The sequence below is a fragment of the Carassius auratus genome, unplaced genomic scaffold (assembly GCF_003368295.1).
Source record: "Carassius auratus strain Wakin unplaced genomic scaffold, ASM336829v1 scaf_tig00039707, whole genome shotgun sequence".
NCBI classification, from domain to species: Eukaryota; Metazoa; Chordata; class Actinopteri; order Cypriniformes; family Cyprinidae; genus Carassius; species Carassius auratus.
Window position 1 is genome coordinate 78,134 of NW_020526534.1, and position 13,133 is coordinate 91,266.

The window sequence follows — 13,133 nt, forward strand, 5'->3', positions numbered from 1 at the left end:
TCTAAATGTATTGTTTTTACTAGTACTTATATGTCTGAAACCTAAAATAAACATTATGTGGTTGAAAACACTGAAAAGTTGTGATGACAGCTCTGAGCGCACTTGTCTCTGGCTCAGCGCCAGCCAACTCGCGAGAGCACATTTGAATTTCACGTCATGCACTGACCGGTGTGGTCGTACACTCCAGGGACTAGCCTAGACTGATCACACCGGTGTGATCGTACGTGCGATGCGAAAGAGTTAAATTAATTTAAACAAAAATATATAAAGCCTATATCGAAATCATCTCGCGACCCCTGCGCCGGGGTCCCGCGACCCACCGTGGGGTCGCGACCCCTACTTTGGGAACCACTGCTCTAGACGGGTGTGCCAGGTAGGGTGACCACCCGTCCCGCGTAGCGCGTGCGCGCACAGCGTTTGAAGCCCAAAACATGCCTCCCACAAATTGAGACTGTGTCACGCATAATCAATGCTTGCTCAAAAAAAGTTGGTCGCTATATCTGGAGTCACCAACCCGTCGATAGCGAAGATTTTTCAAAATCTGAGAAAAAAAAGGTGCGAGCCTCCGCTGACTGCGCGCGCACCTCCCGAAACAAACGAGACATTTATACTTGACACAACTGTTTTAGACTGAAAACCAGACCATACAACTGATTTAGACGCGGGTGCCGGTGTGATGAGATGTACTAATATCCGTCTGCTCGGGCATGATTGTTTTAGGCCTGTAATTGATTGATTATTGAGGTAATAGGGATGGCACGGTTCGCTGAAATAAAAAAAACCAAACCGTTCGGTTCACCACACACGGTTCGGCACGCGCTTCAACTTAAATCTGACAAAGCATCTGTAATATCATCTGTAATATGTCTTGCTATAAATGGCACGTAAAAAAAAAAAACAGGGTTCAGCTAATAAATGATTCTGTTGATGCATGCGCATTCTGGCTTCCCAGACATTACAAAAACATGAAAAAAAAGATCTATATTGAGCAACTACAATTCATTTGAATCCTACAATTATATATTATAATTTATTTAAAGTGAATAAATTGTAATGAAAAATAAACAAAATGAAATAGCTAAAGTTCAAAATTATCGTATTTGGAAGAAAATTATTACATTTAACAATTAACTACATTTTGACACGACCTGCAAATTAACACTAGGAGTATGGTTGGACTGAAGCAGTGTGACAAAAATACTATCCCATAATTTTGCACAGTAATCTGACAATAAATGTGGCACACCCAGATTTTCATATGCACACCCAGAGTCTCTTTTCTGGCTACACTACTGGAAACAACTCTCTAGCACATTACTGTTTGAAAAGTTAGGCACTTCACTGTATTGCATACTGTAAAATAAAAATAAAAAATAAAAACATTAGCAGACATGTAAGCCAGGCAGTAAATGTTTTTATGAACAACCAATAGAGGAAAAAAGTCTAATTATCAACACGGAAATAAATACATTTATTTAGATTTTTCATATTTTGTGTAAAACTCTTTGGAAATGTCAGAAATTATTTGTTCATATTAACAATCACATTGAGATGTGCAAGTTGCTTTAAAAAAACACATTTTAAATTAGAATGAAAATGTGGATATTTTTGCAGTGTGCTTTTGTTCTACATACTGTACACAACTACACTATTCAAAGATTTAGCAAACGTAAAATCTGGGTAACATGGCAGTGTCATTTCAAACAGCCAAAGAGAGAAAGTGCATGTGTATGTGTATGCACAGGGTCTATGTACAGGAGATGCATGATGTGTTGTTATTAGGTTTAATTAGGTTAATTTACTGACTGTCTGATGTGTGTGGCCTCGATTGTATTCGGATGCGGTTAAAGACTGATGACCAGCCAATCCTTCACACATCATCACATACCTGCCTATTGGCTGCAAAATAATTAGGCACTTAGTATGCAAATGAGCGTTACAGAGCATGACCTTTCAAAAGCAGGAATGTAAATGTCTTGTTCCAAATCAGTCCCTTTGCAAATTAATGAAGGAGCAGTTTGGTTTTGTTTGCTTTTGTTTTACTTCGGTTTGTTTGCCAATCAAATTCAATGTATCGATGCTGCACAGAACGGAGGGGAAAACTCTTAATTACATGCTACAGTGGCATCCTGCCAATTTGGTTCTTGAAAATCATATCAAGCCATAATACCGCAGCTGTCGTTGGAGCGTGTCTCAAACAAACTCGTTTATCGTGCTGCAAAACACTCTTTTTGCTTTGACAAAGAAGTGTAAGGTGCATGAAACACGATAAATAAAATGGTATATCTTCTGTGCTGACGTTTTTGATTTATCGTGTTTTTAAGACCTGAGTTTGCAAGCTCAGCTGGTTTAAACGGCCAGTAACTGGATCTTTTGTGCTGATGGATGTTTTTCTGTCATAACGGCGTTTGATCACCTTTACTATGACTAATTAGCTACAGTGATTGATATTTGGTGCAATGCAAGTTTGTCTAACGGATGAGCTGCCTTTATCGCAGACAGACAGTGTTTGTCAAGGACAGCGCAGCTAATTGTTGGGTTTGCACGGCACGCTGACATTGAATGAGCACTGAGACAGCTCCTCGTGCATTAAACACGCCGCTTGCTCGTATTTACAGTCAAACTATCAAAACAGTTACTGAACTGTGGAGCTGAAGAGATTATGATTGATCATGAGTGGTTTCATATCACTGATGTGTCATTTAGCTGATGCAGACACAGTGCATGGTCAACCTGGAGTATCCTGAGGTTAAAACCCACTTCAAGGGCACATTCGTGACGGCTCGTGTGTCAGTCGTTGAGAGTTGTAAGCCTCAGTGATTTAGTTATTCAGATTTTAACCCCTATACTATGAGTTACTTGTTTTCAGCTCCAACGAACTAAACATTTTGTCCTGTGTAATAATGGCTAAAATGTTCAATGGATTATTATTTGTTTTTGTCAAAATTTTAAGGGTTTTGTCTACACAGAAACTGACTTAAACTATAGTCATGTTAAAGTGCATTGCAGTACCATGTACAGTAAATACACTTTTAAAAATAAAGGCGCTTTATTGGCATCAATGGTTCTATGAAAAACACTGAACATCCATGGGACCTTTCAAATCCAGAAAAGGTTCTTCAGCTTTTTAAAATGTACTTCAAAAATTTAATTTTAGAGACTGTTCATTAAAAGGTTCTTATGGGTTACCAAAAAGTTTTTTTTTTTTTTTTTTTTAAGGCATCACTGCAAAAATACCCTTTTGGAACCTTTAAAACATTTTTTATGTATCAGGGTAAAACTGAATCACATTAAATAACATAGCATTAGTAATAATGTGAATAATAATAATAATAATAATAATAATAATAATTGAGCGCTTAAACAAGTCTCAAAACGTGTTTCATGTGGATTTCCTTTCTCATATTGACGTGGGATCCTTCAGAAAGACTAACTTCGACTATTTAAAGCCGAAAATGACAGAAACAAGGGCTGGAGTCACACATAAACACACGCACGCACACACACACACTACGCGCGCGCTACCGAGAGATGGTGTCTTGGGAAGGACGATTCATTTGAGCGAATCGGTTCGCTCAGGTGGTTCGTTTCAACAGTGAACTGCAATTCTCAGATTGTTTTGATCACAAAAATATTTCCCAATAGTCCATTTTATGTTTTTATTTTGATGTAATATTTTTTTTAGCAGGGAGTTTTATACGTATATGTGTCAAATGCCGTGTTGTTATCATCATGCTAATTTTAGTGTATAAAACATTAACAATAATGTCCCTCTTGGAAAGTACTGTATATCTCATCGTGCAAACAGGTGTTTCATTAGCCACCATCATCCATAACAGTGATTGTGTGGATTATTTTACGATTTCGAGAAGCATTAGTGCAATTGTTTTATGTATTATAGTATTATTAATGGTTTATTATTAATATCGCAAACATTTTGTTTCTCCCTAAGACTGTAATGTATAAACGCTGCGAATCGGCTTAACTGAATCACTCCGAGGAATCGGTTTAAAAGAACCATTCGCTCGCGATTCAGACGCCACTACCACGGCGCGATCGAACCCCTCCCAGTTACTCCCGTGGCTTTTGCCACGAACATAAGGCAACAATCTCCGAAATATGTGAGAGCTCACGTGAAATAACGAGCGAGAGCGTCATATCAAGTGTTTAAATGATTCCCCGAAGATGTGAGAGTCACGGATGCGGCGATCGATGAGTGTTTCTGTCGCAGGTAAGAGACAAACGCATGTCGCCTGTTGCTCAGCCACACATAAACACACAAGACTGACATGCATTCGTCTGTGTCACATATGCATTTTGCATGCTGAGAACTACATGGTATAAAATAAGCTTATTGTACGTGCGTCAGATGGTGTTTGTATGTGAGTGAATTATTGCACCGTTTCAAATGATATGCACCTTTTGAATAGCAATTGACAGGTCATTGATGGCTTTTATTGTGCTCTTTAGATTTGCATGCAGCAGGCATGTCTGATTTATCTAAACCAGCCATGCATGAGCAACTTATTTACAGTTATTGATTAATCTCATAATGGAACTAATAATCATGCTTATTGAATGCAATCATGTTTCACGTTCACTAGGGTGTGGAGACCCTCGGCTGTGATCTGTAAAATCGCTCTTCGCTGCTTTACAAGTCGAGAAAAGTTATTTTCAGCACTTGGCTTTTTGATTTCGACCTGTCTTTGAGATGCTGTCTGCTTGTGAAATTGCTGGAAGAAGGTGATGTTCTCTTTGATCACACCGGAAGGGTCAGATTTCATGCAAGAGCCACTAGGAATAAATCAGGGATAATGCATTGGATCAAAGCTCAGATGCTGCTTCTATCTGATTGGATTGTTATCATATTTGACACTAGACTACTTCAAAGTCAGATTCAGATCTGCTGATTGAAGTGAGCAATAGTGTCTAAAAACTATATTTGATTCTTTGTGCTATAAGATCTCCCTGTTTTAATACTTCTCTCAAATCCAATGAGAAGTATAATGCATGTGTTAGAATAGAAATGCATCAAATAATATATATATCTGTACCATTTCTCCACCAGACGTTGATTGTTTATGTGGAAATCGAATAAAATATCAGCCAAACATAATTTTTGCACTGATTCAAAGCTGTATTGAATGAATGAATCATTGAGAGCACAAGAAAGCCATTATGTTTTCTTTTCCCCAGCTCCATGATCTTCACATTATGAATTTAATGTGTTATGTTTATGGCAGTGGTAGTGATAAAAGCTTTAGAATCTGTTTGGCTTTCTTCGAGCTGTGGCCTAGATCCAAGCTCTGCCTGTTAATCTGGATCAATGTGTTTTAATATTAAAACCTGATGGCAGTCTTATTATGACTCTTCCATTCATGATGAGTATGTATGCACTCATTCTTTTAATGCCGAGAGCATCTGTAATTTATGTAATTCATAACCAGTGTCTAATAAATTTATACACAACCTTAGAAGAAAAAAGGTGCTCCCCGAAAGCAAATCACATGCAATATTAATACTTGAGAGTGCGTCTTGCATAGATGTTTTACAATTTTAAAGTCGACATGTACTGAAGTCACCCAACTCATTTTCTAAATGCATGTTCTTGATCTTATGGTGAATTATTTTCAATGCATTTGTTTCTTAAAAAGAAAAAACTGGGCTTTGGTGGGTAAAATGACAGACTTCAACAATCATTTCAGTCTGCTTACACCCCTCCCTCTCCTTTTTTATTGGTAATTTGAATAGAAAAATAAATAATATTTCTACAGTGATTCTACAGTAATTTGGTTATATGTAACTTAATGTGAAAAAGTGAAAATTTAATTAAATGATATTTATTAATATAATAATACTCTACTTATACGCTACTCTAAATTATGTAAAGTGTTTAATAAAATGATATTTTAATTTTTTATATATATGAATATATTTGTTATTTTATTTTTATTTAGTAAAATATTTGAATCACCACATGGATTTCCTTTATTATAACTGTACACTTGTTATAAGTTATGTACACATTTTTGGTAATTTAACAATAAATGTAAATTTAATAATCATATTTCAATATATTTTTATCTTATTTTAGTAGTAAAATGTGAGTTACCTTGTTACTGTTCATTTATATTAAGTTCGACTTTCCCACTATGGATACCTTGGCATTTAAAAATGGAAAAGGTTCATTGAAAGACTGATATATTTGATAAAAGTTTGAAAAATGGCACAGTTTTTCAAAGAGGTGGTGGTGGACTTTTTTTTTCTATGCTTGATTGTGTTTATGGGTGGAGTCTAAAATGTTTTCAATGCTCATTTCTTCATACTTTTAGATACTGTTGTTTGTAAATGCTACTGCTTTCCTGGGGGCGGGGTTTATCTGGGTTTGTGATGTAATAGACCTGGGAAAAAGCCCGTTGTAGTCCCTCCGAGCCATTTTTGTAGGCATTAATCTACTTAAACAGAATTTTAAAGAAGATATCTCGGTTTGCATTGAACTTTCAGCGCTGCAACTTTTGCAGATATTTGTTTTGCTCAAACAGCAACATTACAAACTAACGCTAAAAAAGTTAAAACAATCTTAAAGTACACTCTTAATATCAGTCAGTCAAGCATTATAATAATCAAGTATTATTTAATAATCAAACCCAAGTAATAAGAAATAAACTTGATAACCACGTTAGAATGCATATTAGTTATAAAAATTGTGTAAAGATAATAATGATACGCATTTTACTAATAAGAAATATAAAACGCACTAAGGATTACTAAGGATTAATGGGCTGCTGAGTTCATGAATATTAATCAGGTTTTGTGCATTCGCTCAAACTGATTTGCTGAAATCAGGTGTGGGCCAGCCAATGAGATTGCTGTTTGTGCATTAGCTCCGCCCACTACCGGGAAACCGTCAGTTCTTAAAGAATGAAGAATTCCAAAGGAACGGCATTATTCTGACATGAGAATACAACAAAGAATATCGTTTACATGTAGTGCATCAATTCACCACCTCTGGTGGTTGATGAGGGAATTGCAGGGGGTTCGTGAGTAGGTACACATGGTTTGCCTGCAAGTTAATACCATTAACGAATAAATGAATGAAAAAAAAGAATAATTAAAATGTTTTTGCTAAGACATATAATAACAATAGCTATGTAAATACTACTAAAATATTATTAAAACTGATAAAAAAATAAATGTTAAAAATGCTAATGTGCCATTAAATAATTAAAATATTTACCTAAAATCTCAGGGGTTAACTTCAGTATGTCAAATACAGGTGTGTTGCACATCCATTCAGATGAACTGAAAACTGCACAGATCACTTGATGGAGATTGAAACTCTGAAGCGCTCAGAGAGTGTTCAGCGAGTGAACATATATATGTGCTAAACATATACTTAGTCTCTAAATAACACATTTGCGAGTAAAATCTGAGAATTTAATAGCCCTTGGCTAATATTAGACATCATTTAGTCGCCCAGAGTGAAGATCGCATATGCAAGTGATTTACTCACAATGTAGAGTTGTAAGGTGCATATTTTTGGGGGGTAATTTACCAGCAAATGAATCTATTTATATTTTAACATAATCATATTCTAGTAGTAAAAAGTCTGAATCACATTATGAATTCCCTTTAACATGACTTTAACATATATTGTCTCCTACGTGATATCCCAAAGCAGGCATTTAATAGATGCTATTTTTATTTATTTTTTCATATCAATAAACAGAAAATAATGTCTGCTTGGTTTAAGGTCGTGTACAGCTTTCTTATAAGGTGATCACAGGCCATACACCTCAAACTATCAGATCCATCCATGCAGAGGAGCCATGTCAAAGTAAAAGTGTTCCTCCATAAGAAACTTGAGTTTTATGTTTAAACAACAAATGATCATAGAGTCCAGATGGTTCATAAGTAAGGGATAATATACAATCAGCACATCATAATGGCAAAATAGACCCAGTATGATTAGGACCCTGACGTGAGGCGGGTACATTTACGACAAATACACATGGATTATTTATTTTTTAGAGGAAATTATTCAAATAGATTACTACTTAGAATACGAGCATAGCTTTATTGGAAACATAATTTTCCTTTTATGCTTTATTGCTATGGGCAACAATCATCAATCAGGAAACTAAAGTGATAGTCAGGTTCTGGAAGTAAATTCCATTCATTTTTCTCCATAGAACAATTAATTTTTTTAAGATACCTCGTAAACCTGTAAAGACAGATGTACTGAGCTCAGAGGTTGTAAATAGATAGTATGTGCTTTTTTTTAAACCTTCTGCTGACATTATTACAACTTATTTTTAAAATAATTGTGTTTAAGAGCTGAATTAGTGGTGAAAAACTACATTACCCATGATGCCGTAGAGAAAATTCCACCAATCAGAGCATTGCGGTGTACAAAACGAGATTGATGTAATCTAATTGGTCTTTCTATCCTTTCAAAATTCGTAAATATTTATATACATATGAATATTTTGCAATAAACTTAAATTAAATTATTCTTTAAAGCAATATATTTCTCCATTGTTTTTAATTCGATTACTTCATTTGCAGTGCTTCTCTTATGATAATTAATCATGGTTTTATTATAGTGAAAGTGTAGTAACCATTGTTTTTTTTTTTTTTGGTGACTGATTATAATTTATGTAACTACAGTTTTACTACTAATACCATGCTTATAGTGAGTGTAGCAAAACATGATTAATTTGGTGTAACCGTAGTCTAACTAGAATAACTTGGGGTTAATTTTTTTGTAGTGAATCCATGGTTAATTTTATTTTCCTCATTGAAGCTGTTAAGTACTTAATTTAGTCTTATATTTTTAACACACACACACACTCTCGACTCAGCTATAGTGAACAGTCACTGACCGCGTCATGTCAGGACGCCTGGGATACTTATTTTTACATCTATATTGATATATCTGCATTTGTTTTTCAGCTCTAAAATTAGAAAACACTTCACATGCATGATGCAAACAAAAGGTCCAGATGTGCATGCCTCTGTAAACCAGCATGTGTTTGCTCCGCTCAATCAGTCCGCTGATATTTCCGTGCACTAAATGCAGCGCGCTCAGAAATGTGCAGGTGACACCGACTTCCAGCTGCTTTTATCTCTCACCTTTCAGTCGTTAACATCAATCCGTGATTGGCGTCATGTACTGTATGTACGTGAGCGGCATGCGCTCCGTGTTACTGTGTGTTAATTATAGCTCTCCCTCCCAGCCTGAAATACAACCGCTTTATGATAGATGACCTTTCTGTAATGTCTCAATGAGTGCCTTCATGATGCTGCTTAGTTTGCATGACTAGTTGCTCAATTTAAAGTAGTTAAACTGCAGTCAAGCTTTCTGGGATTAGAGTTGTTTGCTTATTCTTCTATTGAGTGGTAAAATATTTTTGATTAATAAATAAACCCTGACGGGGTGAACAGTGCTAGGTCTTGTGTTAATCTGAGGGGGCTTATTTTAAAATAAAACCTGATTGGCTGTAAATGATCCCATAACTACACTCAAGCTATTTAAGGAGGGTAATGTTATATTATATTATATATAATATAATATTATAATTTTATAATATAAAAATTAAAACTGCAATAACTTTAGTGACGAGATGCGCATTAATGATCGGCCGACCGTGATCGGAGCACCCCTAATCACAATCACAATGAAAACACATAGAATGGCCTTCTCAGCTGCCATAGTTGCAACAGGCTTTTTTTCTGTTTAAAAAATGTTTTGCACTGTTTTGTCAGACTCTCATCAAACATGTTAAGTTTGGGGCAGATTGGACACTGCATGACTGAGTTACAGCAACTTCTGGTTTCACTACATTAATAGCATGCTTTAGCACTTAGCTAAGTGTTTCTAGCATGTTTTAGTATGTTTCTAGCTTGTTGCCAGCCTATTTAACACTTTTTGATGCTTTTTAATAGGTTGCTAGGAGTCCTTAACAGTGTTAAACATGTCACTTCCTGTGGCCAACAGGTAACGCTATGACTGTAACTGAATATGGGCAATGATATGTGTTCAGGACAGAACATCTATCAAACATGTGAAGTTTGGGGCAGATCAGACATTGCTTGCCTGAGTTACAGTGACTTCCTGTTTCATGGCGAAACATCAAACTTTGTCAGGCTGCCAGGGACATGCCCCTTGATGAAAACTCAAGATCTTTGCAATTAACCCTCACCAAATTTTACGATCATCCGATTAAACCTTTAGGAGGAGTTTGTCAAAGTACAAGGTGCATCTCCTCCCATATCAGATGTAAATTTTCACCAGTTCAGACGCGTGTGCAAAGTTTTGGGGTATGTTTAGGCCCCTTAAAACTGCAATTCACTTTGAAGAAAAACATTGAGGGCTGCAATGGAAACAAGCCAAGGGATTTATTGTGTTTTTATCCTCGACAGTTTTTCTAAAGTGTATAAAGTACTTGTATTTTGTACAATTTTATAAACTTGTCAAATAAATTTCAATTCAATTAAAAAAATAAATGGAGCAATTCCAGTAGGATCCTCACACCATCGTTGCTCAGGCCCTAATTACTGTAAATACTTATTATTGAACAATATGGGTCGTCAATGCCCAATGTTTACAGGGTGACGAAATAATGCTGATTTTATATCATATTAATAGTATAATAATATATAGGCTGTGTGTGTGTCTGTGTCTGTGTGTGTGTTTTTTTTTTTAAATAGACACATTAAATTGATCAAATTGACACTAATGACAAAAAAAAGTTCTTAATTTTCTATTAATCTGAAAAAGCTGTTTTCAACTTTGTTCATAATAAGAAATGTTTCTTCAGCAGCACATTTTACATTTGAAAATATATTTGAATAGCACACAATTCTTTTAAATTGCTCTAATATTTCACAATTTTACTGTCAAGATCAAATAAATGCAGCCTATATCAAATTTTATGATAATATCTCGGATCAGATGCACCTATTATACTGCTGATGTAAGCAAATGGTCATTTTTAATACAGTTACTCCTTAAAACAAACAAAAAAAGGAAAATGTGCATACATTATCCATCGACAGAGTTGTGAGTAGACTTGAGTAAGCCACATACCACTTGATGCCAGTTTTTCTGACAAGCCTCTCTGAGGTCTGTATGTTCCCTGTGTTCAGTGGCACATTCTCTTGGAGAGGTGATGGAGGAGAGGTGTCATTCCCACCCATAAATTAACTTGTTGACTTGTTAGTGTATGTGTTCACTGTGTCTTCTCCCTCCGCAGGCTCAAACAGACGATGAGAGTTGACGAGACCCACAGCTCTTGGTGATGACGCAGTCCCGTTATGGGGCTCTCGTGAACGGCCCGGGTGTCGAGTATGTTGACTGCCTGTCAGCATGACGCCGTTGGACCTTTGGCTTTCCCGCTCCATCCCCATGTGTCTGCTGTTGCAGAGCCTGGTGCTCATAGTCCTGTGCTTTCCGTCTGCCAGCACCTGTCCCAAGGGTTGCACCTGCCAGCGCTCCGAAAGCCCTCCGCACGGCCTCAACGTCACCTGTAGTCTGTCACGCTTGAAGGAGATCCCGCCTGACGTCCCGCCGGACACCCAGCTGCTGCAACTGGACCGAAACCACATATCTCTAGTGCCCGATCGCATATTTCATGGCTTGAGGATGCTTCGGAGGCTCAATCTCTCCCATAATGCTGTGGAAACCCTCGGGGAGGGGGCGTTCGTCGGATTGGAGGGCTCTCTGGAAGTGCTGGACCTTTCCCACAACCGGATCACTAGCGTGCACAAGGACGCGTTCGCACGGCTGAAGGCACGTGTGATGGTGGACAACAACCCTTGGCATTGTGACTGCGCCTTGCAGCAGGCGCTGGGTGGCATGGCCCACAACCATGAGGCCGCCACGCGCGTGCTGTGCCGTAGTTCAGAACTGAGGGACCAAGAGGGCCAGCCGTTCCTGGCCGTGGACGCGGACTTGTGCAACCTGGCCAAGCGGACCACCGACTACGCCATGTTGGTGACCATGTTCGGCTGGTTCGCAATGGTTATCTCTTATGTTGTGTACTATGTACGGCAGAACCAGGAAGACGCGAGACGACACCTTGAGTACCTAAAATCGCTTCCGAGCAAACCCAAGAAACCGGACGAACCGGAGGACATCAGCACGGTCGTGTGACGTTACGAAGATCGCACGATCCCAGAGACTAAAGGCCCGTTCACACCAATGATGATAACTATAACGATAACTATAAGAGAATGTGGAAGTTACCATCACAGCTACAGTGACAACAGTATATTGTTGCTGTCAAATGATTAATTGCGATTAATCGCATTTAAAATAAGAGTTTTTATTTACATAATATATATATATATATATATATGTGTGTGTACTGTGAATATTAACATACACTCACACACACATACAGTATATATTTTGAAGATATTTACATGTATTTACATATATATAAGTGCTGTCAAACGATTCATCATGATTAATCAAATCTGAAATAAAAGTTTTTGGTTACATAATATATATACACATATAAATGCACACACACACTCACATGAATGTATATATTTTGTATATTTATAATGTATATGATATAAATAACATGAATACAAATATATACATGTATGCATATATATATATATATATATATATATATATATATATATATATATATACATATATATATATATATGCTGTATGTGTGTGTATTCATATATACATAATAAATATACACAGTACGCACATACATTATGCTAATAAACACTTTTCTTTTGGATGCGATTTATAGCGATTAATCGTTTGACAGCACTATTGCAATTTTAGAAAAATGTTTCTAGGTGGTAAATGCTAAAAACATCTACAGGAAATCAGAATCCATTTGACTTTAAAGACCTTGAGCATTCAAAGCAGCAGTTGATGAAACGACAGCGTTATTGTCAGAACGTTATTGTCTGTTGGTGTGGATGCTAATATGGTTATCATAATAGTTATAGTTCTTGGCATGAACGGGCTTTAAATGGGGATGTTGTTTAATCTGAAATGAATTGTTAATGTTGTCTAGCTAGCGCACTACACCTGTCTTCTCTTTTCCAATGTGCTCACCTGTTTCTGAGTATGTATTTAGAACAATTTGTGATACACT

The 13,133-nt window shown here is 36.7% G+C and overlaps 1 protein-coding gene across 1 annotated transcript; it reads left to right on the forward strand.

Moving 5' to 3' along the window:
- Positions 1-4,037: 4,037 nt before the first annotated feature.
- LOC113084124 (leucine-rich repeat-containing protein 3B) lies at positions 4,038-12,320 on the forward strand. Its single transcript, XM_026254772.1, has 2 exons — positions 4,038-4,231; positions 11,259-12,320. Exon 2 carries the CDS (start codon positions 11,372-11,374, stop codon positions 12,155-12,157), a length of 786 nt encoding a protein of 261 aa, XP_026110557.1. The 5' UTR covers positions 4,038-4,231; positions 11,259-11,371; the 3' UTR covers positions 12,158-12,320.
- Positions 12,321-13,133: the final 813 nt, after the last annotated feature.